We start from the raw sequence: 23,762 nt of genomic DNA on the forward strand, positions 1-23,762 counted from the left end.
CAGCGCCCTCTATAGCAGGGCTTCCCAACCTAGGGCCCACGGACCCCTTGGTTGATGATAGGTGTCCATGGCATAAAAAACAGTTGGGAACCTATGGGTTCCCCTCTTAGCCACACATATTCTGATATGGAAATAATTGCTGGCCCCCAAGAATTCTCTCCTCAGCAAAACTGTGGGAGTACCTTCACAACACCCTCTACAGTAATGAAGAGAGAGTTCACCAGCCATCTTCTCAAGGACATTAGGGGTAGTCAGTAAAAGATGGTCATACCAGAAAGGTTCCCAACCCAGAATTAGCTTTTCAAAAAGAATTGCTGTAAACCTTCAGTCTCCAGTGATTGTTTCTTTCTCCAGAAGTCTTGCCTGACCTACTGAAGGTTTAGATATTTCTTCTCATCTTAAACCTCTATGTCTCACCCCATGACCTAGAACATAGAGGACCATAAGTTGATTTAAAAAAAAGGCACAGAATTAGGCTGTTTGGCCAATCGAATCTACTCTGCCATTTCATTATGGCTGATCCATTTTTCTTCTCAGCCCCGATCTTCCGCCTTCTCTCTGAATTCCTTCATGCCCTGACCAACCAAGAATCTATCAACCTCTGCCTTAAATATACGTAAAGACTTGGCCTCAATAGCTGCCTGTGGCAAAGAATATTACAGATTCACCCCTTTCTGGCTAAAGAAATTCCTCCTTATCTCCATTCTAAAAGGACGCCGTTCTATTCTGAGACTGTGTCCTCTGGTCTTAGGCTCTCCCACCATAGGAAACATCCTCTCCACATCCACTCTTCAAGGCCTTCTACCATTTGATAGGTTTCAATGAGGTCAGCCCTCATTCTTGTGAATTCTAGTGAATACAGGCCAAGAGCCATCAAATGCTCTTCATATGACAAGCCATTCAGTCCTGAAATCATTCTCGTGAACCTCCTTTGAACCCTCTCCAGTTTTAGCATATCATTTCTAAGCTAAAGGGCACGGACCTGCTCACAATACTCCAAATGAAACCTCACCAGTGTTCTATGAAGTCTCAACATTACATCCTTGCTTTTATATTTTAGTCCTTTTGAAATGAATGCTAACATCACATTTGCCTTCCTCACCACAGACTCAACCTGCAAATTAACATTTAGAGAATCCTGCACAAGGACTTCCAAGATCTTTTGAGCCTCAGTTTTTTGTATTTTCTCTCCATTTAGAGAATAGTCAACCCTTTCATTTCTTCTATCAAAGTGCATATCCATACATTTCGCGACACTAAATTTATCTGCCACTTCTTTACCTATTTTCCCAATCTGTCCAAATTCTTCTGTAGCCTTTCTACTTCCTCAAAACCATCTGCCCCTCCACCTATCTTCATATTGTCAAACTTTGCAACAAAGCCATCAATTCCATCATCCAGATCATTGACGTGTAACATAAAAAGAATCGGTCCCAACATAGATTTTCCCTTGAGGAAACCATGCTGACAATTTGATCTAGTGCCTCCAAGTACCCTTAATAATCACCCAGAGAGTGGTGGATATATGGAATGCTCTGCCCCAGAAGGCTGTGGAGGGCAAGTCTTTGGATGCTTTCAAGAAAGAGATGGATAGAGCTCTTAAAGATAGCGGAATCAAAGGTTATGGGGATAAGGCAGGAACTGGATACTGATTATGGATGATCAGCCATGATCACAGTGAATGGCGGTGCTGGCTCGAAGGGCCAAATGGCCTACTGCACCTATTGTCTATTGTCTATAATCGACTCCAACATCTTCCCAACCACTGAGGTTGGAATAACTTGGCTGTAGTTTCCTTTCTTCTGCCTCTCTTCCTTCTTGAAGAATGGAGTGACATTTGCAATTTTTCAGTCTTGTAGAACCATTCCAGAATCTAGTGACTCTTGGAAGATCATTACTAATGCCTACACATCTCTTTAGCCACCTCTTTCAGAACCCTAGGGTGTACACCATCTGGTCCAGGTGACTTATCTACCTTCAGACCTTTCAGTTTCCTAAGAACCTTCTCTCTAGTTACGGTAACTTCACACATTTCATGACCCCTGATACCTGGAACTTCCACAACGCTGCTAATGCCTTCCATAGTGAAGACTGATGCAAAATACTTATTCAGTTCACCTGCCATTTCTTGTCCCCCATTACTACCTCTCCAGCATCATTTTCCAGCTGTCCGATATCCACTCTCACTTTTACACTTCATGTATCTGAAAAACTTTTGGTACCCTCTTTAATATTACTGGCTAGCTTACTTTTGTATTCCATCTATACTTTCCTAATGATTTTTTTAGTTGCCTCCTGTTGGTTTTTAAAATCTCCCCATCCTCTAACTTCCCACTAATGTTTGCTCTATTATATGCCCTCTCTTTGGCTTTTATGTTGGCTTTGACTTCTCTTGTTAGCCACAGTTGTGTCATCTTGCCTTTAGAATATTTCTTTCTCTTTGGGATGTATATCTCCTGTGCCTTCTGAATAACTTCCAGAAATTCCAGCCATTGCTGCTCTACCGTCACTCCTGCCAGTGTCCTTTTCCAATCAATTCTGGCCAAGTCCTCTTTCATTCCTCTGTCATTCCCTGTATCCTACTGTAATACTGATACATCTGACTTTAGCTTCTCCTTCTCAAATTTCAGGATGAATTCGATCACATTATGTTCACTTACCCTGAAGGGTTCTTTTACCTCAAGCATTCTAATTAATTCTGGTTCATTGCACAACATCCAATCCAGAATAGTTGATCCCCTAGTGGGCTCAACCATGAGCTGCTCTAAAAAGCCATCTCATTGGCACTCTAGAAATTCTCTCTTTTGGAATCCAGCACCACCTTGATTTTCAGAATCTACCTGCATATTGAAATCTCTCATGACTATTGTAACATTGCCCTTTTGGCATGGACTTTCTATCTTCCGTTGTAATTTGCAGGCTACTTCCTTGCTAGTGTTTGGGGGGGGGGGATCTGTATGTAACTCCTATCATGGTTTTTTTACCCTTGCAGTTCCTTAGCTCCATCCACAATGATTCAACACCTTCTGACTTGATGTCACTTATTTCTAATGATTTGATTACATTTTTTTTACCAACAGAGTGACACCACCTCCTCTGCCTTCCTGCCTGTCCTTCTGATGCATGGGCATTAAGCTGCCAGCTGTAACCTTCTTTTAGCCATGATTCAATGATGCCTACAACATCATACATGCCAATCTACAACTGTGCTACAAATTTATCTACCTTATTCCACCTTCAGTCCTGCATGCACCCTTTTCAATTTTGTCTGTCTTTTACGTTGAAGCTCATCCTGTTGACTGCAATTTTGCCCTATCAACAGCCTCTCATCACTACTCATTGCCTCTGTAAACCAGCAACTTCATCTTCAGCCCTATATCTAGCTTGGAATTTCATCTATTTTGGTGTGATCTGCTCTTATTCTTCTAAATCTAGAGACCCTTCTGTAGATGCGTAGTGGGAGTATCCTGACTGGTTGCATCACCTCCTGGTATGGAAGCACCAATGCCCTTGAAGAGAAAATGCTGCAAAAAATAGTGGATACAGCCCAGACTATCATGGGTAAAGCCCTCCCATTGAACACATCTACACAAAGCACTGTCACAGGAAAGCAACATCCATAATTAGGGACCCCCACCCCCCGCAACTAAACTGGCCATTCTCTCTTCTTGCTGCTGCCATCAGGAGAGGTTACAGGGCAACTTCACTTGCCCCATCACTGAACTATTCTCACGACCTGTGGGCTCACTTTCAAGAACTCTTCATCTCATGTTCTCGATATTTATTGCTTGTTTGTTTATTTATTATTATTATCACAAGCTGGTAAAATCTGAGGTATAAGCATAGCCAAGCATGTTTATTTGTCAATTACTAGGAACTTTCAGACTTTCCTAGTGGTGTTTAGTATTGTGGCTTTCTGAAGATTTGCATAGATTTTGCTGTGTAGCCCTAATTGTTTAATACTGTTGTTTAGTGCCTTTGAAATCATACCAGTTGTGCGTATTACTCAACAATGTTGTTTCAGGTTCCAAAATTTTTCAATTTCTTTTAATTCAGCATATTATTATTATTACAGTATTTATTTTTTCCTTTCTTTTTGTATTTGCACAATTTGTTGTCTTTTGCACACTGGTTGTCTGCCCTGTGTGGTCTTTCTCATGGTGACATATATGTACTTTGATAGTAAACTTACCTTGAACTTTGATCCATTGTAGATATTGTATTTAGTCTCCCCAGTCATTTACTGTGAAAAGCTGGAAGCCCAAGCATGGACCCCATTGACCTTCCACTAGTCATTGTGAAACAGATCCATTTACCCCTAATCTCTATTTCCTATCTGTCTATCAATTTTCAATCCAATCCATTATATTACATCCAATCCTGTGTCATTTAATTTAGTGCTAGTCTTTTACGTGGGATCTTATCAAAAATTTTAAAGTTAATTTGCATTAGTCTCCTCTGTTCCACCAGTTAGATCCTTAAAAGCCACTGTGATGTATCACCATATCAGTGCAGTGCCCTGCCACAGCACTTCCACTGAACACGAGTGTGACCACCTGACCAGGGTGGTTGGAAGTTTTCATTGTAAAGGAAAGGATGGGAGTATATGATGGAAGCAGTGGCCTGAGGTATTGATGGTCTAAGGTTGTCAAGAAGGAGTTACAGAGGAAAAAATAACACCCTGACTGACATTCTGTCTTTACTACTTAATGCCTGGATAAAACTCATGTTTGGCAGAGAATAGAATCTTGAAACTCTGGCTAATTTTCATTTGGCAGTTGATCATTTTTGAGCATAACAAGACTGCTGTAATTTGTTAAACACCAGGCTTTTAAGATCCTGCCTCACTATTGTTGCTGATTCATCCTGATAGAGATCAGACCAGTTTCCCCAATTCCCATTTGAGGTTTGCTGTAGTATCCCACTGCCAACCTGGTTGAGATAAGCTAACTCGACATAGAGCAGAAATTAGACTGGCTCCATCCAGGTCTGTATGAGCCAGTGTGTAAACAGCAAATGGAATCCTTGAGTCACCTGGGAGCTGAGTGTTAAGCTTTCAACAACTGTTTCATTCAGAAGGTATAACAAAGTTCTGGATTGTGAATTGAAGTTTATTTTAAGCCTAATAATTTAAGATTGTCCATTTGAAATGTTGCATCTCTTTTAAAAATGGTAATTGCAGCAATCATGAAGCAGTTTGAAATCTGGACTGAGATTGGCTATATGTTTTACTGTTAGGGTTAGCATTAGGACAAGAATGACTCAACATAATGAGAATATTAAAGTTTTTTGGTGCGAAGCCAAATCTTGAAGCACAAAAAAAAAGCAAGCTAGAAAATTGTTTTTCCGATCTAGTAATATCAAACAAGCTCCCCGTGGCACCTTGGGGCACACGTAGTGTGTACAGGGCAGTACTTCAGAAGATGAAATAGCTCACTCTGTGTGCCAGTAGATTTCAGCCTTAGAAGGAGAGTGCTTTTTATTGATATTTACAGATGGAATTAAGCAGTTTAGAAATGAAACCAGTGCAGCATTTACATCGCTCAACATTCCACTAATGCATCAGTAATGAGCTGCTTCCACTCTTTCAAAGTATGAGCAATCCCTTTACAGCATTTTTTGAATTATAGAAGAGGTTTCAAAGGAGTTAAACACTTAAATACTGTGTATTGGAAAAAGTATTCAGAGCCCACAAATATTTTCACATTTTACTGTCTCAATTTCTAAATTTAAAATATATTGTAGGATTTTGTGAGCTAATCTATAAAACATTGTGCATCATGTCAAATCAAAAGAAAAATTCCACAACCTGTCAACAATCTTCTAAAAATTAAAATCCAACATTGTAAAGCTGAAGAAGTATTCATCCCCTTTGTAATTACTGTGCTAACTTTCCTCAAGTGCAATACTTATTGCCTCACCAATATACCCAATTTGTTATTGTAGAAAATTTGAGGATCACCCGAATAAGTACCCCTTCTCTCTGTAAGGTCTAACAATATGGTAGATTTTCAACAGACCAAACCAAAATTAAGATAAAAGAGCATTCAAGGCAAGTCAAGGAAATGATAGTAGAAAAGCACAAATCTGGGGAAGATTTCAAGGCCATTTCAAAGGCACTGAACATACCTCAGAGCTCAGTGCAGTCGATCATGAAAAAGTGGTAAAAATATGAAACCACAGCCACACTGCCGAGGTCAGGCCACATCCTCTAAACTTAGACACCAGAGAAGACTGGCGTTTGGAAGAGAGGCTACTGTAATGCCAACAGTCACTCTAAGTGACTGCAACTGGAGATGAAATCCATGGCTCCACAACCTCTAAGGCCTTGCGCAAAAAGGGTATGTATGGAAGAAAGGCAAGGAAGAAGCCCTGGCTGAAAAAAGCATATCCTTGCCTGTAAAGAGTTTGTAAAGTGTCACCCAGAAGAGACTGTAAAGTTGTGGAAGGTCCTGTGGTCTGATAAGACTAAAGTAGAACTTTCTGGGCTCAACACTAAGCAGTACGTGCAGTGTAAATATAATATTGTGCAACTGTCAGGTAACACCATCCCTACAGTAAAGTAGAGTGGGGGTAGCATCATGCTCTGGGGATGTGTTTTCAGCAGCAGGGACTGGAAATCTGGTCAAAATTGATGGGAAGGTGAATGCTGCTAAATACAGAGAAATCCTGGATGAAAACCTGCAAGCCTCTGCTAGAAAAGTTAACCTGGGAGGAAATCTGTCTTTCAGTAGGACAACAACCCAAATCGCAGTGCCAGAGCAACCATGGAGTGGCCCAGTCAGACTGACCTTAACCCAATTGAACATCTCTGGCAAGACCCTAAGTTTGTTTCCACCGCCACTCCCCAACTAACCTGGCACAGCATGAGCAATTTTGCAAGGAGGAGTGGGCAAATCTTGCTCCATCATGTTGACGAAAGCCCATAGAGACTTATCCCAAAAGTCTACTGGCTGTAATAGCTGCAAGAAATGGTTCAACTAAGTATTGAGCAAAGGGGGATGAATACTTTTGAACTATGGATATTTCAATTAATAAGTTTTTAGTTATTCATGCTTTGTTTTTGGGCTATACTGTGAGGGGAAAAAGGGAGCATGCGATTCACAAATAAAAATTCTCAGTTCAATTGATCAAAATCCCTGGTTGTAATACTCATTTATGTGAAAAAAGGGTTGGGAGCGGAATACCCTTACAAGGTACTGTAAATGTTTGACATAATTGTGTGAAGTTGCCATTAAGCTTGTGCAGTTTGTTTCTTCCTGCTCATTCTCCACAATCTCAATATTCCAATTTTACAAGCAACTATCTGATTAACTTTGATGCATGGACCTTACTTTGGCCTTTTGCTGCCCTGTGGTTTTTAGAGTCAGTACTTCTGATTACAGCTGTATTGTGCCACATCAGCATTCCATGCTTCTCACGTTAGTCTAGTCAGAGCTTTAGCTGGGCTGGAGAACATAATTTTCAGTACAGGGCAAGAGCAGCAAGCTGCATTTCTCTCAGCTTCACTTTTGAAACATGTTGGAGCTCCAGAATATGGGAAATACGCAACAGGTAATGAGTGCACTATATCAGCACAATCTGAGTGGTCAGAGAGGAATGAGTCATTTACAGGCACTATGCCAGTCGTGAGCTGCACTATGAAAAGTTCTGTCCACTCAATCTCCACATCAGTTGCTGTGTTCACTTCAAGCCTATTCTTTAGACCACATGAAAGACATAAACACCTATGTCAGGATGCTGTTCATTGACTATAGTTCAGCATTTAATAAGATCATTCCCACAATCCTGATTGAGAAGTTACAGATCCTGGGCCTCTGTACCTTCCTCTGCAATTGGATCCTCAACGTCCTAACCGGAAGACCACAATCTATGCAGATTGGTGCTGACGATCAACACTGGCGTACCTCAGGGGTGTGTGCTTAGCCCACTGCTCTACTCTCTGTATACACATGATTGTGTGGCTAGGTGTAGCTCAAATACCATCTATAAATTCGCTGACAACACAACCATTGTTGGTAGACTCTCAGGTGGTGACGAGAGGGCGTACAGGAGTGAGATGTGCCAACTAGTGGAATGGTGCCGCAGCAACAACCTGGCACTCAACGTCAGTAAGACAAAAGAGCTGATTGTGAACTTCAGGAAGGGTAAGATGAAGGAGCACATTCCAATCCTCATAGAGTGATCAAAAGTGGAGAGAGTGAGCAACTTCAGGTTTCTGGGTGTCAAGATCTCTGAGGATCTAACCTGGTCCCAACGTATCAATATAGTTATAAAGAAGACAAGACAGCGACTATACTTCATTAAGAGTTTGAAGAGATTTGGCATGTCAACAAATACACTCAAAAACTTCTATAGTTGTACCATGGAGAGCGTTCTGACAGGCTGCATCACTGTCTGGTATGGAGGGGCTACTACACAGGACCAAAAGAAGCTGCAGGAGGTTGTAAATCTAGTCAGCTCCATCTTGGGCACTAGCCTACAAAGTACCCAGGGTATCTTTAGGGAGCAGTGTCTCAGAAAGGCAGCATCCATTATTAAGGACCTCCAGTACCCAGGGCATGCCCTTTTCTCACTGTTACCGTCAGGCAGGAGGTACAGAAGCCCAAAGGCACACATTCAGCGATTCAGGAACAGCTTCTTCCCCTCCACCATCCGATTCCTAAATGGACACGACCTCGCTTTTTTTAAATATACAGTATTTCTGTTTTTGCACATTTTTTAATCTATTCAATATACATAATTGATTTACTTGTTTATTTATTATTATTATTTTTATTTTTTTTTCTCTGCTAGATTATGTATTTCATTGAACTGCTGCTGCTAAGTTAACAAATTTCACATCACATGCCGGTGATAATAAACCTGATTCTGATTCTGATTCTGAACATCTGAAAAGATTCAAAAAATCTGGAGAGAAACTGCAATGAATTAAGAGAATAACTCAATTCTATCTGTAAGGCATACTCCTGCAATGATCAAATGAAAGATGAAAAATAAACCTTGTTGGGCCATGAGAGATTACTTTTCTTTAAGCAATCCATCAAAATTAAGGATGAATGTACAGAGGTCTGCTCTGTGGGTGTTATTCTCGCTCGCTTGCCATCTTTTCTCTCTTTTGGCAGAGTAATTTACCCAACTCAGTGCCAGCAAGAAGCAGATGGTTTCTGCATTGGGAGAAGCACCAGCAAGGAATGGGAAATTGTTTGTACCAAGCCTCTTGTGTCTCCAAAAGAATCACATCTCCATTTACCCCTCATCTTTCTTCCAAAGAGAATCTTCTCCCTTGCTCACAGATTCCTCTCATGAGATCAGCTTCATTCATGCCTATTCAGAGTTTACAGAATATGTCAGTCTCCCTGTCCTTCTCCCTCCTGATCTTGCCTTATTCCCTTCCATATCATGAGGAAAATTTAAGGAAAGCTAACTTAAAATATTTAAGGGATCAGAGAAGCAACAACACAGGAAAAGGGTGGGTGGACTTCAAAAAATGTATTGAGCCCTGTTTCATCCATCAACAGTTTTCCACTGACTGAAATCGTGTTGGGAATTTGTTCTTTATGGAACTCCAGTTATAAGTAAAAATGACTTTTATTTTACAGCCACTTGATACTGCAGAAAGTAGAAATAGGTATGAATTGGCAAATTCATTATAACCCAGAGTGCACACTTGATAACATGCATTGCAGTAGCTATTTCACAGATACTAAATGTCACTGTCTCACAACTTTGGTTTGCTGCCATATAGAAGTGTGATTCAAGAAACAATTTTTAAATCAACCTTCACTCATCAGATCCAAAATGATCCAAACAGACATTGGTGCCCAAACTGAGCATAAGGATCTGTAGGCAGTGAGGAAATAACCATTGAATCCGTTGGCCAGATCACTGCGAGGCATCCTCAGCTTGTCTTCTACCCCAGTGTAGATTATTTTCTTCAGTTAGTGTAACGGAAGGATCTTCCGACAGTGCAGTGGTCCTGAGTACTGCGCATGGTAGTATAGCACCCCCTCAGCACTGTCCCTCTCACAGTGTGACACCCCCTCAGCACTGTCCCTCTCACAGTGCGACACCCCCTCATCAGTGCCCCTCTCACGGTGTGATACCCCCTCAGCACTGTCCACTCCGCAGTGTGACATTCCCTCAGTACTGTCCATCCCACAGTGTGACACTCCCTTAGTACTGTCCATCCCACAGTGTGACACTCCTTCAATACTGTCCATCCCACAGTGTGACACTCCGTCAGTACTGTCCATCCCCTCAGTACTGTCCATCCCACAGTGTGACACCCCCTCAGTACTGTCCATCCCCTCAGTACTGTCCATCCCACGGTGTGACAGCCCCTCAGCACTGCCCCTCTCACAGTGTGACACCCCCTCAGTACTGTCCCTCTCACAGTGTGACACTCCCTCAGTACTGTCCCTCTCACAGTGTGACACCCCCTCATCAGTGCCGCTCTCACAGTGTACTACCCCTCCCACAATGTGACACTTTCTCCGTACTACCCCTCTCAGTGGGATTGTTAAACAATCTGAAGTAGACCCATGGGCTCCTGTTCCCACTGACAGGTTCTTTGGAAATATTCACCTTGTTTTCTTTTAATAATTAACATTTCATCAGTAGTATAGTTTGAGCAAAAATAATCCCCTTCAGAAAAGAGGTCACATATGTTGCATTGACATCACTAAACACAACAGGATTACAGTAAAGTTTAAACCTTATTTCTCAATTTCATCTACTTAACCAAGTAACTATCCTCCTTTACTTTGGCCTGTTTGGTACCGGGGACAGCTTGAGTAGTTTGTTCTGTGGTTTTCTATCTCCCACATAGTCACGTGGACTGTGCATTCCTGAGAGCTGTGGTGAACACAGACACCCCTGATAGATTGGCTATGTCTGCATTTAGCCTGCAATCTACCCCATCAATGTTTCACTCCATCTCTATCCCACTTATATTCCCTCCGTATTGTTAATATCCATTACCTCAGCAACCTCACCTAGACTTACAATTCAACTGCTTCTATGGTTAACTTTACTTTGTCTCTGCTCACCAGTGCCTCTCACTTCTCCCTCACTTCCCCCTCCCTACCCTTCCCTACACCCCTCTCCTCCTCTCTATCAATCCCTCTATCAGCCACTCTCTCCTCCCTTTCTCTCCCCCCACTCACCCCTCCGCTCCCCCTCTCATCCCCCTCCACCCCCTTCCCCCTCTCCAAACACCCCCCTCTCCTCCCCTCTCCTGTCTCCCCCCTCTCTCCCCCACTCACCCCCTCCCCTCTCCCCATCTCCCCTTCAGCCCCCACTCACCCTCTCCACACACTCACCCCTTCTCCTCTTCTCCCCCTCCGCCCCATCTCTAAACACCCCACTCCCCCTCCCCAAACACCCCCTCCCCATCTCTCCCCTCAGCCCCCACTCCCCATCTCCCTCCTCAGCCCCCACTCCCCTTCTCCCCCTCTCCCCTTCTCCCCTTCTCCCTCTTCTCCCTCCTCTCCCCCTTCTCCCTCTTCTCCCCTTCTCCCCCTCTCCAACCACCCGTCTCCAAACACCCCTCCCCATCCCCTCACCCCCTCCACCTCTCCTCCCCTCTCATGTCTCCCCTCTCTCCCCCACTCCCCCCTCCCCCTCCCCCTCTCCCCTTCTCCCCCCTCAGCCCCCACTTCCCCCTCTCCACAAACTCCCCCACTCCCTTCTCCCCCACTCCCTTCTCCCCCTTCTCCCCTTCTCTCCCTTCTCCCCTCCTCCCCTCTGCCCCCTCTCCAACCACCCCCTCTTCAACCTCCCCCTCTCCCCCTCTCCCCCTCCCCTCTCCCCACCCCTCTCCCCCTTTCTCTCCTCCCTTCTCTCCTCCCCTCACTCCTCCCCCCTCTCCAACCTCTCTCCTCCCTCTCTCTTGCTCTACCCTCTCTTCCCCCTCCCCTCCACTCCCTCTTTTTTCTCTTTTTCTATCTCTCAATAGGCTCACTCACAGAATTATTCCTACTGATTGCTCCTCAAAATGCAGTGCTTAATCTGCTTGCATTAATCCTTCTTTGGCCTGGCCTTGTATTAATCTTAATAAAGTTAGAACAACTTATTTGCTTTTATCACCCATTTTTAATCGAACAACCTTGATACTTAGTGAACACTTAATTAAAATTGTGTGAAGTTTTTTTGTCCCTGGAATGGTCAAAATGGTCAAAGTTTCACCCTTGAAGGTGAAACTTTGCTGGTCCTGTGCCTCTTGCTCTCAGTATTAAGAAACCCCTGTTTAAGTGTCAATCTGCATCTTTACAGAAGATTCAAATCAAAAGGTTGGCATTCTGCAAACATGTTGCCCATGAACAGTTTCATTACTGCAAACCACATGGCTGATGTGCATCAAGACTTTTACTTCAGAGTGAATGTCCTTACCAATTGCTCAAAACAAGCATTATCAAATGTAGAAGCAAACTCAGTCACCCTTATTGTGTTTACAATAATGCATAGTTGGTGGTGGCCATAGGTATAATTCAGTTGCTATTTCTCCTGACATTGACAAACTACTCTTGCTTTGCTCCCATAACTTACAGCATTTGTTAACACTTTGTATTGGTTCTCCATCGATAGTTGACTATCTAATTCCATTTATCCAGCCCTTCATAAAGTATAGCTTCCACCACAGCATGGTAACTGAGCCAAATGTTGCTTTCAAATATGTTCTTAAGGTTACCCAGACCATCTGAGACAAATGAAAATGTTTTTTAAAAAATTGATTATACTGTAATGCACTCTGCTGAAATCAAGGCCCTTGGTTGTAGGACACAGCTATTTAAATTGTCTGGGACAATGTAAAAAGCCGGGTCTGGTTCAATGTTGGACATTGTCCAGGAATGTCTATTGCATGACTTATTTGTTCACTGATGAGAGAAAATGTTACGTGGTCTGGCCTATATGTGACTCCAAACCCATGTGAGGGAGTACTCCCTGAAATGGTCAAAGAAATGTGTCAATCTTGTAAATTATTGCTTTTATCCTGTGTATTGGCCTTAATTTTCTACTGAATTGTTAAATGAGTAATTCACCATGCTGTTAGTCACACGTGACTACAGATGAAATCATTCAGAGTCTTGCTGAACAGAAGCCCTGGATGAACCAAGAGATCTGAGGGCTAGATCGATGGCATTCAGGTCTAGCGACCAAGTAAAGTATAAGAGGTCCTGGTACGACCTCTGGAAGACTATCTCACATGTGAAGTGGTAATTCCAGACCAAACCTGAATCACAGAAGGATGTTCAATAACTGTGGCAAGCTTGAATGCCAAAGTGATACCAAGTGACATAGGTGAAAACAAGGTTTTGCTCCCAGATAAGCTCAACGCCTTTTATGCTCACTTTGACTTGACAAAACATGGAGGCATCTTCATGAACATCAATAGCCCCCAAAGACCCTGTGATTTCAGGCTATGAGGCTGATATGAGAGCATCCTTCAGTAGAATGAACCCATTGAAAACATCTGGCCCAGACAATGTATTTGGCTGAGTTCTGAAGACCTATGCTAATGAACTGGCTGGAGTGATAACTGATGTCTTTAAACTCTCGCTTCAGCAGTCTGAGGTACCCACCTGCTTCAAGCAGGCTTCAATCATGCCAGTACCTAAGAAGGATGTGGTAAACTATCTCAATGACGATCATCCAGTAGCACTTACATTCACTGTGATGAATTGCTTTGAGAGGTTGGTGATGGAAAATATCAACTCCTGCCTAAGGAGTGACTTGGATCCACTCCAATTTGTCTACCGTCACAACAGGTCAACAGCAGATGCCATTTCATTGGCTCTTCATTCAACCCTGGAACTTCTGAACAGTGAAGGTGCATAGATCAGAATGCTCTTCATTGACTACACCTCTGTATTCAACACTATCATCCCCTCAAAACTAATCAATAAGCTCCAAGGCCTTGGTCTCAAAACCTCCTTGTGCAATTGGATCCTCAATTTCCTCACTTGCAGTCTGGATTGGCAACATCTCCTCCACAAATTTCCTCAGTACAGGTGTATCATGGCTATATGCTTAGCCCCTTGCTCTGTTCACTTTATAGTAATGATGCTGAGGCTCAGTACAACTGTACTGCTACATTTTAGTTTAATGATGACACCACTGCCATTGGCAGAATCAAAGGTGTTGACAGATCAGCGTATAGGAGGGAGATTGAAAATCTGGCTGAATGGTGCCACAACAATAACCTGTCACTCAATGTCAGTAAAACCAAAGAGCTGATTATTACCTACAGGAGGAGGAAACCAGTCATCAGTCATCCAGTTGTCATCAGGGGATCTGAGGTGGAGAGGGTCAGTAACTGTAAGTCCCTCAGCATTATCATTTCAGAGGATCAGTCCTCGGTCCAGTACATGAGTGCCATTATCAAGAAGACATGGCAGCACCCCTACTTTCTTAGAAATTTGCAAAGATTCAGCATGTCATCTAAGAACTTTGACAAATTTCTATAGATGCACGGTGGACAGTATAACGGACTGATTGCATCACGGCCTGGTATAGAAACATCAATGCCCTTGAACGGAAAAGCCTACAAAAAGGAGTGAATGCCGTCAGACCATCACAGGTAAAGCCCTCCCCACAATTAAGCACATCTACAAGGAGCACTGTCACAGGAAAGCAACTTCCATCATCAAGGCCAGGCGGCATCTATGGATGATATTTCAAGCCAAAACCCTTTGGCAGGACTGGAGAAAAAAGCTGAGGAGTTGATTTAAAAGGTGGGGGGAGGGGAGAGAGAAGTACAAGGTGATAGGTGAAACCTAAGTGGGGGAGGGATGAAGTAAAGTGCTGGGAAGTTGATTGGTGAAAGAGATAAAAGACCATGGGAAAAAGAAAAGGGGGGAGGAGCACCAGAGGGAAGCAATGGGTGGGCACTCCTTCACTATTTCCCATCCCCCTTTCCCTCTTTCACCTTATCTCCTTGCCCACCCATCGCCTCCCTCTGGTGCTCCTCCCCCTTTTCTTTCTTGCATAGCCTTCTATCTCTTTCACCTATCAACTTCCCAGCTCTTTACTTCATTCCTCCCCCTTCAGATTTCACCTATCACCTTGTGTTTCTCTGTCCCCTTCCCCCACCTTTTAAATCTATTCCTCAGCTTTTTTTCTCCAGTCCTGCCAAAGGGTTTCGGCCTGAAACATCAACTGTACTCTTTTCCATAGATGCTGCCTGGCCTGCTGAGTTCCTCCAGCATTTTGTGTTCGTTGCCTGGATTTCCAGCATCTGCAGATGTTCTCTTGTTTGTCGTTTTCCATCATCAAGGGCCCCCACCATCCAGGCCATTTTCTCTTCTCACTGAACCCATCAAAAAGGAGATACAGGAGCCTCAGATCCCACATCACCAGGTTCAGGAACAGTTGTTATGCCTCAACCATCAGACTCCTGAACCAGCGTGGATAACTTCACTCACCCCAACAATGAACTGCTTCCACAACCCATGGACTCACTTACAAGAACTCTACAACTCATGTTCTCAATATTTATTACTTATTATTTATTATTATTATTTAGTTTTTTTTTATATTTGCATAATTTGTTGTCTTTTGCACATTTGTTGTTTGTCTTTGTGTGCAGTTTTTCCATTGATTCTATTGTGTTTCTTTCTATTTTCTATGAATGTGCACAAGAAAATGAATTTCAGGGTAGTATATAGTGACATATATTTACTTTGATAATAAATTTACTTTGAACTTTGAACATACCATGGCTGTGGGCTGGACTACACATGGACAATTAGTCTGGGCATCTGATCTTATATTTTGGGGCACTGAGAACAGGATGTGATTTATTACTGATGCTCTCCATTGACCAATGGCCTACTCACAAGGTACTGTGTTAAGAAATGCCCTCTGTAACTCCAGGGTGACAGAGGGCAGTGTGTGTGCACCCCAGGATGACAGAGGAGATGTGTGTGTGTGTGTGTGTATCCCTGTGTGATAAAGGAGGTGTGTGCTTGCACCCCATGGTGTCAGAGGTCAGTGTGTGTTCCCCAGGGTGAAAGAGAGGTGTGTGTGTGTACCCCAGGGTGATGAAGGGCAGTTTATGTTCCCCAGTATAACAAATGCCAGTGTTTGCAACCCAGGATGACAGAGGGTACAGTCATGTAGTGACCCTTTCCATCTGCCCCGTCCTAAGCTCAGGACTGCCTTCTGAAATTGCTAGGCGTCTCTACCTCTCTCACATCAAGCTGCTGCTTGAAGCCTCCTCTGACCGAGCCACTGGACCGCTCCTGAAGCTGGTTGTCAATCTTTGCTTCCTTGAACCAAGTTGGCATTTTGTTGGGTGCTATATAAATGGAGAATAAGCTAACCATCTATCCAGCACTGAACTCTTGGCCAGTTCTCATCACCCCACATGTTTCCCCAAGCTCTGCATCGCTACTAGGCCAGAATTTGGGCAGCAAGGGTTTTCAGTCTGTAGGATGGGAATGTGGATGTTCTGCAGTGGAAAGAGACAAGCTCTCCACCTTGTCACTGTGGTTGGGTGGTATCTGTGTGTGTGTAGAGTAGGATTATTGTATGGGTGGGTGTCTGTGAGCAGTATGAGAGTGGGATCAGTGTGAAGTGCATTACTGTTGTATAGTGGGTACGTGAGGAGGCTTGCTGTATGAGGGCAGGTCGCTGTGTGAGAGACAGGTCAGTGTATGGGATGAGTGATGTGGGGGTGGTTGCAGTGAGAGGTGGGGGCCACTATGAAGGGTGGAGGACTGTGAGGACTAGAAGCCGCTGTGTGGTGTGGGCCACTGTGCAAGGAGTCAGGGTCATTACGGAGTGGGTCATTGTGTGAGGGGCAGGATCACTATGGAGGGGTGCTGCTGATATATGTGGATACTGCACTGCTGGAATTGAGTGATGGAAAGTTTAATTGTAGCTGAAAAATTTGTGAGTTGGCTGACCTTTCAGAATGATATTAACTGAAGAAATAAAATTCCTGAAACTATGGTAACCACTTACATAATAGAGCAGGCGGACAAGACTGTTGATGTAAGCTACAGTATGTAATTTATATTTTTAATATTACTGATTTGTAATAATTTGCAATAAGATGACAGGGTATGGAAATGTTCTCTAATTTGTAATTATTGGCAAGGGGGGTTTGGAAAGGCATTTTGGGGAGAATAAGGCGGAAAGATTTAGTGAGGTACAGGGTATGAATTGAGAAACAATGGGGGTTGCCTCACTATTGACGCCTTTCCATTGCTACTTCTGTCCTCCCTATAGACTCCACATCTTGATTTTCCGAACCTGTGCTTATCTCATCTTTTATTCTCAGAGTTCCACCCCCCTTTGGAATGTTGTACGTTGGAATATTTGCTTCCTAGACTTTGTTACCTTGCAACCCCACCTCTCCAATGGTCACTGAATCATACCCGTTTATTTCTTTTTACTCCATTAGAGAGAGGCTTTGAATAATTTCTTTCCCCCCCAGCCCCCAGCCATATGTGCAGCTGCGATCTTTTCTAGTACACTATCCCCTTCCTTTCACACTCAACTTTTCAAAATCCCTCTCTTTACCTGCTACAACTCCCTTTCCATTTCTAAGTTCTCCTCACCTATACCATTTAGATCTACACCTGCTTTTCCCCTCCTCCTGGTGACCCTCCTCATTTCCTTTCCCCTATTGTTCACTCTCCTCTCCAACTAGATTCCTTCATCTCCAAGCCCTTCACCTTTCCCACTCACCTGGCTTCACCTATCACCTTCTAGCTATCCTTCTTCCCTCCTTCTACCTCTTTATTCTGGCATCTTCCCTCCTCCTTTCCATCCTGAAGAAGGATCTCAGTCTGAAACGTCAAATATTTGTTCATTTCCATGGATGCTGCCTGACCTACTGAGTTCTTCAAGTATTTTGTGTAGAATTCTTGATCTGAAATTTCAACAGTTCCCTCCATGGATGCTGCTTGACCCGCCGATTTCCTCCAGGACTTTGTTATTTGCTCCTTTTAATCATGACAATTTTAACAAACAATATCACATCACAGAACTGAAACTGATATAATTAAATGTCAGAAACTTGACAACTAATTTATTTGTATATGTATTATTATCTAACATTTATGTTTTTCAAGGTTTTTCCCGGAGTGCTACAGAAGAAAACACTATGATTCCCGAAGACAGATAGAACAGGTCAATAGCTGGATCTTATCCAGAACTGCTCCTTTTGTGACGCCATCAAGTGGTGCCAGAGCCAAAACAGATGCAGATATAGTTTCTCAAAACCAGCTGTGTAATATCCCTAGCTCATACCTTGGGCCAGCGTGGAGCTTGTGTAAAAGCAGCTTGGAAAGTGGGAGTTTGTAGTACTTGATGTTTCAAATGTTCAAGGAGATTCTGGGGCCAGCCATTTTACCACACTTACTTTAATCATCTGGGAAAGACATGGATCCTGTCCAGTACACATACAGTGACACTGCTGAAATGACTGTATTGTGGTAAAGCATTGCTGCTGGGATAAGTGTGAGGGTAAGTAAGACTACTACTGAATTTGCATATGTTATTTCAGCACACCCAGCTCTCCAATATAGTGCTCCTTTCGTACATTGCACAGAACATCAATGTGGTATTTGTGTTAGTGTTACAATATTCATGTTATATGATCCCAACGCACTGTGTTAGTTCATGTTAACTGGCTTTTTGTGCATTTCTAGAAGCTGCAGATTTGTGTGACAAATTTCACCTTTTTACAGTTTCTATGTACAGTACATATTCAAGCAAATAAGAGACTGTTTTATATCTCTTATTAAATGTAAAGTAACTGATTAAATAAACTAAACAAGTTTAACATTTATGTTGGTGTTACATTACTGATCACTAAGCACATATTAAAAAGTTAACTGCCCCTGAATCTTGTAATTGTTCCCCAGTGCCTGCATCTTCATAGGTCAGACTGATAGTTTCCACATTTGACTGATGTGGCATTACATCCCAGTCACTTTGTTTAGCCGGTTACATTATTAGTTGAGTTCTGCATGGGGACAGCAGTGAGATATGCCCCTTAATTGTATGCGGGTGTAACATGTTTGACTGAGGTTTGGCAACTGGTTCTACCTACTTCCTATTTTTATTTTTATTAAATTCAATTGACTTCCTGTCAATGTGTTATTGGTAGTGTACTTTATTGGACTAGTTAGCACCTCCCTCAGAATCAAGTAATTGGAGAGCAGATTGTTTCAGACCTGCAAGATCATTTGGGTCTGATCATAGAAAGGGGTTTCCATTCCGCTGCAATTGACCTCAAACCAGGGACCAACCCAATTTAAAGAAGGAAAAGAAGGAGTGCCAAAGGGAACACAAGAATTGGACCTGATATCAGCAGACTGCTGCAGCAGCAACATTAGCACACAAGCTAACTAGTGAAAGCAGCCTGCAGTAGACGGAGCTCCTTAATCCTGTCTTCAGCAGGTTAACTGTTAGCTACAGCCCTGCCACATCCATACTTGAAAGGTGGTGGACAATTCGACAGTCAGTGAGAGGGGAAAGTTTTGTTGGTTATCAGCACTCTCAAAGACAGAGGAAAGCAGATCTGAGTGCATAAGACAAGGCTGTTGTGTTAGTAGTCACCATCTGTAGGTTCCCTCCAAGTTACACACTAGCCTGATTGTGATCACTTTACTGGCCCTTCATCATCACCAGGGTTACATACTAAACTCAAGTTCCCAGAACACAGACATAAGCTGTTCATGAAGTGCATTCCCTCCTGCTTCCTGTGAATGGCAATTAGATGTGGACTATGCACACTGTCTTTTCCCTGGTGCCTGCAGCCCATCAATCCATTTTAGCAACAGTACATAGTTTCAGTTTCTGCTAAAGGATTTGAATGTATAACCTATAATGACACTTGTGAAGAAGTTCTGTTAGAAATAACTTAACTGAAGGAAGTTATTAACCCATGATCCCACCTGCCTTCTCAGGTGAAAACAAAAGATTGAATGATTATCTTGAAGAGGAGCAGAGAGTTTTCCCTGGTTACCAAGTTAATGTCTGTCACTCAGGCACATCTCAGAAGAGATGAGGTCATCACTTACCCATTCTCTTCTTTGTAATATTTTCTCGACACCTTAATTGTGAGAGTGACTTTGCATCAAATATTACTCCAACTGTGGTCTCTGCTATTTACTGAGGATGTGAATATTGATATATAAATGCAAGCCCTTTGGATGAAATTGTCCTTTGCCATTGTACAAAAGTTTGAATTGTCAGTGCTGACTTAAAAACTCCTTTGACTTCCCTCACACAACTCGTGGAATCTTCAGAAGTTATAAGGAAGGCAGCAGAGATCTGTCTAGTAGCTGATGGTGCTGCCATCCACTCCTTCCCGTTAAAGTTACAGGGCAGAGAGCAAGGGAACACAGCAATGCAGCAAGCCTAGTGGAGTGAAGAGATCCTGGGAGGTAAGTGCCTACTACTTCTGTGTCACTGTGCAGTCTGCAACACCGAACAACATTGATGCTGGCTCTAGAAGGGAACATTGACGTTTGGTCTACATTAATAGGGGCAGGTCTGCACTGAGCTTCAACCCTATTGGTTGCAGTCAGTACCAAGGGTTTTTCTGGTATGCTGTAGGAGTCAAAAATTGTTGGCTGCACTGATCAGATTTAAGCTGTTTTTAGCATTCAGTTCTGGGATAAAAATAAATGGCACTGATTAGATAATAGCAAATCTATTTCACTGTCGCCAGAGGCATTATCACCACCCACTGTGTTGTTAGAACACCTTCGTAACATTCCACAGTCTAATTTCAGACGTATGTAGTAACACATGATAGCTGGCTGTAAAATGAGTTAATGACATGTTTGAAGTTCTTAGATAAATCCTAAATTCAGCAAAGAGGATGAGTTACAGCGAAACACGCCCCCAACACACTTCCCCCACCACCACCAGCACCACAACGGCCCCCCCCCATCCTTATGCCCAATTGCCCATTTGCAACTTTTAGGTTTGCTGTGATTGAAAGGAACTGACGTACACACTCCTGCAGGTAAACTGATCCCCAGGATTGCATTCATCATACATTTCCAAAGTCAGGAGATTCCTTTCAACTATTTTTGGCACAGACTAGAAGGGCCAAATGGCCTGTTTTTCTGTGCTGTAGTATTCTATGGTTCTATTTTTGATGTATTATCTGTTTATTTAAACGCTCTGGGCTAATGTAGTCTGCATCAACTGTGATGCAGATAACAACACTCCCCTCTCTCCCTCTCCCCATCCCTTTCTCTTGTCCTCTTCCTAAATGCTTCACTCTATTTCCTCTCCCTTTCACTCTCTCACCACTTTACCTTCTCCCTTCTCCCCACTCTCTCCTACCTCTTTCACTCTCCTCTCTGTGTCTCACTCTTCTCTCTACCTCTCTCACTCTCCTCTCTGCATCTCACTCTCCTCTCTACCTCTCACTCTCCTCTCTGCATCTCACTCTTCTCTCTACCTCTCTCTCCTCTCTGCGTCTCTCGCTCTCCCCCTCTCCTTCCCTCTCCCTCTCCCCCTCCCTCTCTCTCCCCCTCACTCTCTCTCCCTTTCACACTCTATCCTTCTCTATTTCCTCTCCTTACACTTCCTTTCTGTTTTGTCCTTCCTCTGTTGCTCTCCACGTTCTCCCTCCTGCACCTCCTCACCCTCCTCCTTCTCCCTTCTCCCCTCTCCTCCTTCCATTTCCCCCTTCCCTCTGTTCCACTTCCTCACTTCCTCTTCTTATCCATCTTCCTCTCCCTTTCTTCGCACACTTCATGACCCCAACACCTGGAACTTCCACAATACTGCTCGTGTCTTCCGCAGTGAAGACTGGTGCAAAATACTTTTTGTTTGTCGGCAATTTCATTGTTTCCCATTGCAACCTCTCTAGCATTGTTTTCCAGTGGTCCAAAATCCACTGTTGCCTCTCTTTTATACTTTCTATATCTAAAGAAACTTTTGGTATCCTCTTTAATATTATTGGCTAACTTACTTCCGTATTTCATCTTTACCTTAATGACTTTTTTGGTTGTTTTCTGTTGGTTTTTAAAAGCTTCCCAGTTCTCTAACTTCCCACTAATTTTTGCTCTATTATATGCCCTCTCATTGGCTTTTATGTTGGCTTTGACTTCATTTGTTAGCCACAGTTGTGTCTTCTTTCCTTTTGTATACTTCTTCCTCTCTGGGATGTATATATCCTGTGCCTTCCAAATTGCTTCTAGAAATTCTGGACATTGCTGCTATGCCATCATCACTGCCAGTATTCTTTTCCAGTTAATTCTGGCCAACTCCTCTCTCATGCTTCTGTAATTCACTTTATTCCACTGTAATACTGATACACTGACATTAAGCTTCTCCTCAAGTTTCAGAGTGAACTTGAACATATTATGATCACTTACCCATAAGGGTTCTTTTACCTTAAGCTTTCTAATTAATTCTGATTTATTGCACAACACCCAATCCAGAATAGCTGATCCCCTCATGAGCTCAACCATGAGCTGCTCTAAAAAGCCATCTTGTATTCACTCTAGAAATTCCCCCTCCTGGAATCCAGCACCAACCGGAATTTCCCAATCTACCTGCATATTGAAATTTCCCATGGCTATTGTAACATTGCCTTTTAGCACGCATTTTCTATCTCCCATTGTAATTTGTAGGCCAAATCCTTACAACTCCCTTCAAGGGTCTTTTTACCCTTGGAGGTCCTTAGCTCTATCCACAATGATTCAACACCTTCCAACCCTATGTCACCTCTTCGTAATGAATTGATTTCATTTTTTACCAACAAAACATCGCCGCCCCCCCTACCTTCCTGCCTGTCCTTTCGATACAATGTGTATCCTTGGACATTAAGCTCCCAGCTATAATCTTCTTTCAGCCATGATTCGATGATGCCTACATCATACCTGACAATCTGCAACTGTGCTGCAAGTTCATCTATCTTATTCCGTATCCCGCACACAATCCAATATTACACCTTCTGTCCTGTATTCACCCTTCCCAATATTTTCCACCTTTTTACGTTGCAACTCATCCTGTTGACTGCAATGTTGCCCTATCAACAGCCTCTCCTCATTGCACATTGCCTCAGTTTGTAAACCAGCTACCTCATCTTTAGCACTATCATCCGCCTTTCCTACAGTACTTCTTGCATTGAAATATAGGCAGCTCAGGAAATCCACTAACTGTACTGGTGCTCTGGTTCCCATTCCCCTGCAGCTCTAGTTTAAACTCCACGGTGCAGCATTAACAAACCCTCCAGCTAGGATATTAGTCCTTCTCCTGTCCCTTCTATATAGGACCCACCTACCCTGGAGGAGAGCCCAGTGATCCCAAAAACTTATGCCCTCCCTCCTACACCAACTCTTTAGCCACGTATAATCTTCCTAGTTCTCAACTCACTAGCACATGACATGGGTAGCAATCCTGAGATCACTACAGTGGAAGTCCTGCCCTTTAACTTAGCACCTAACTCCCTGAACTCCCTATGAAGAACTTTGTCACTCTTCCTGCCCATGTCATTGCTACCTATATGGAGCACAACTTTTGGCTGTTCACCCTTCCTCTTAAGAATGCTGAGGACCCAGTCTGAGATATCCCCAACCCTGGCACCCGGGAATCTTGTTCTCACCCACAGAACCTCCTCTCCGTTCCCCTAACTAACGAGTCCCCTGTCACCACAGTGTGCCTCTTCTATCCCCTGCCCATCTGAGTCACAGAGGCAGACTCAGTGCCAGAGACCCAACCACTGTGATTTTCCTCTGTTAGGTCACCCCCCACCCCGACCCCCTGACAGTATCCAA

The 23,762-nt window shown here is 43.2% G+C and overlaps 2 protein-coding genes across 2 annotated transcripts in view; both read left to right on the plus strand.

Annotated features, from left to right (window-relative positions):
- bbs9 (Bardet-Biedl syndrome 9) overlaps positions 1–18,802 on the plus strand; it is a 382,854-nt gene extending 364,052 nt beyond the window's left edge. Inside the window, exon 22 of the mRNA XM_072260598.1 lies at positions 18,084–18,802. Coding sequence (XP_072116699.1) covers positions 18,084–18,136 — 53 coding nt within the window. The 3' untranslated portion in view covers positions 18,137–18,802. The remainder of the gene's footprint in view (positions 1–18,083) is intronic.
- The window catches only part of bmper (BMP binding endothelial regulator), a 67,333-nt gene continuing 61,974 nt past the window's right edge, over positions 18,404–23,762 (plus strand). The window contains exon 1 of the mRNA XM_072260681.1: positions 18,404–18,477. The gene's annotated coding sequence lies outside the window, so the exon portion shown is untranslated. The remainder of the gene's footprint in view (positions 18,478–23,762) is intronic.

The sequence above is a fragment of the Mobula birostris genome, chromosome 1, assembly GCF_030028105.1.
Source record: "Mobula birostris isolate sMobBir1 chromosome 1, sMobBir1.hap1, whole genome shotgun sequence".
In the NCBI taxonomy this organism is placed as follows: domain Eukaryota; kingdom Metazoa; phylum Chordata; class Chondrichthyes; order Myliobatiformes; family Myliobatidae; genus Mobula; species Mobula birostris.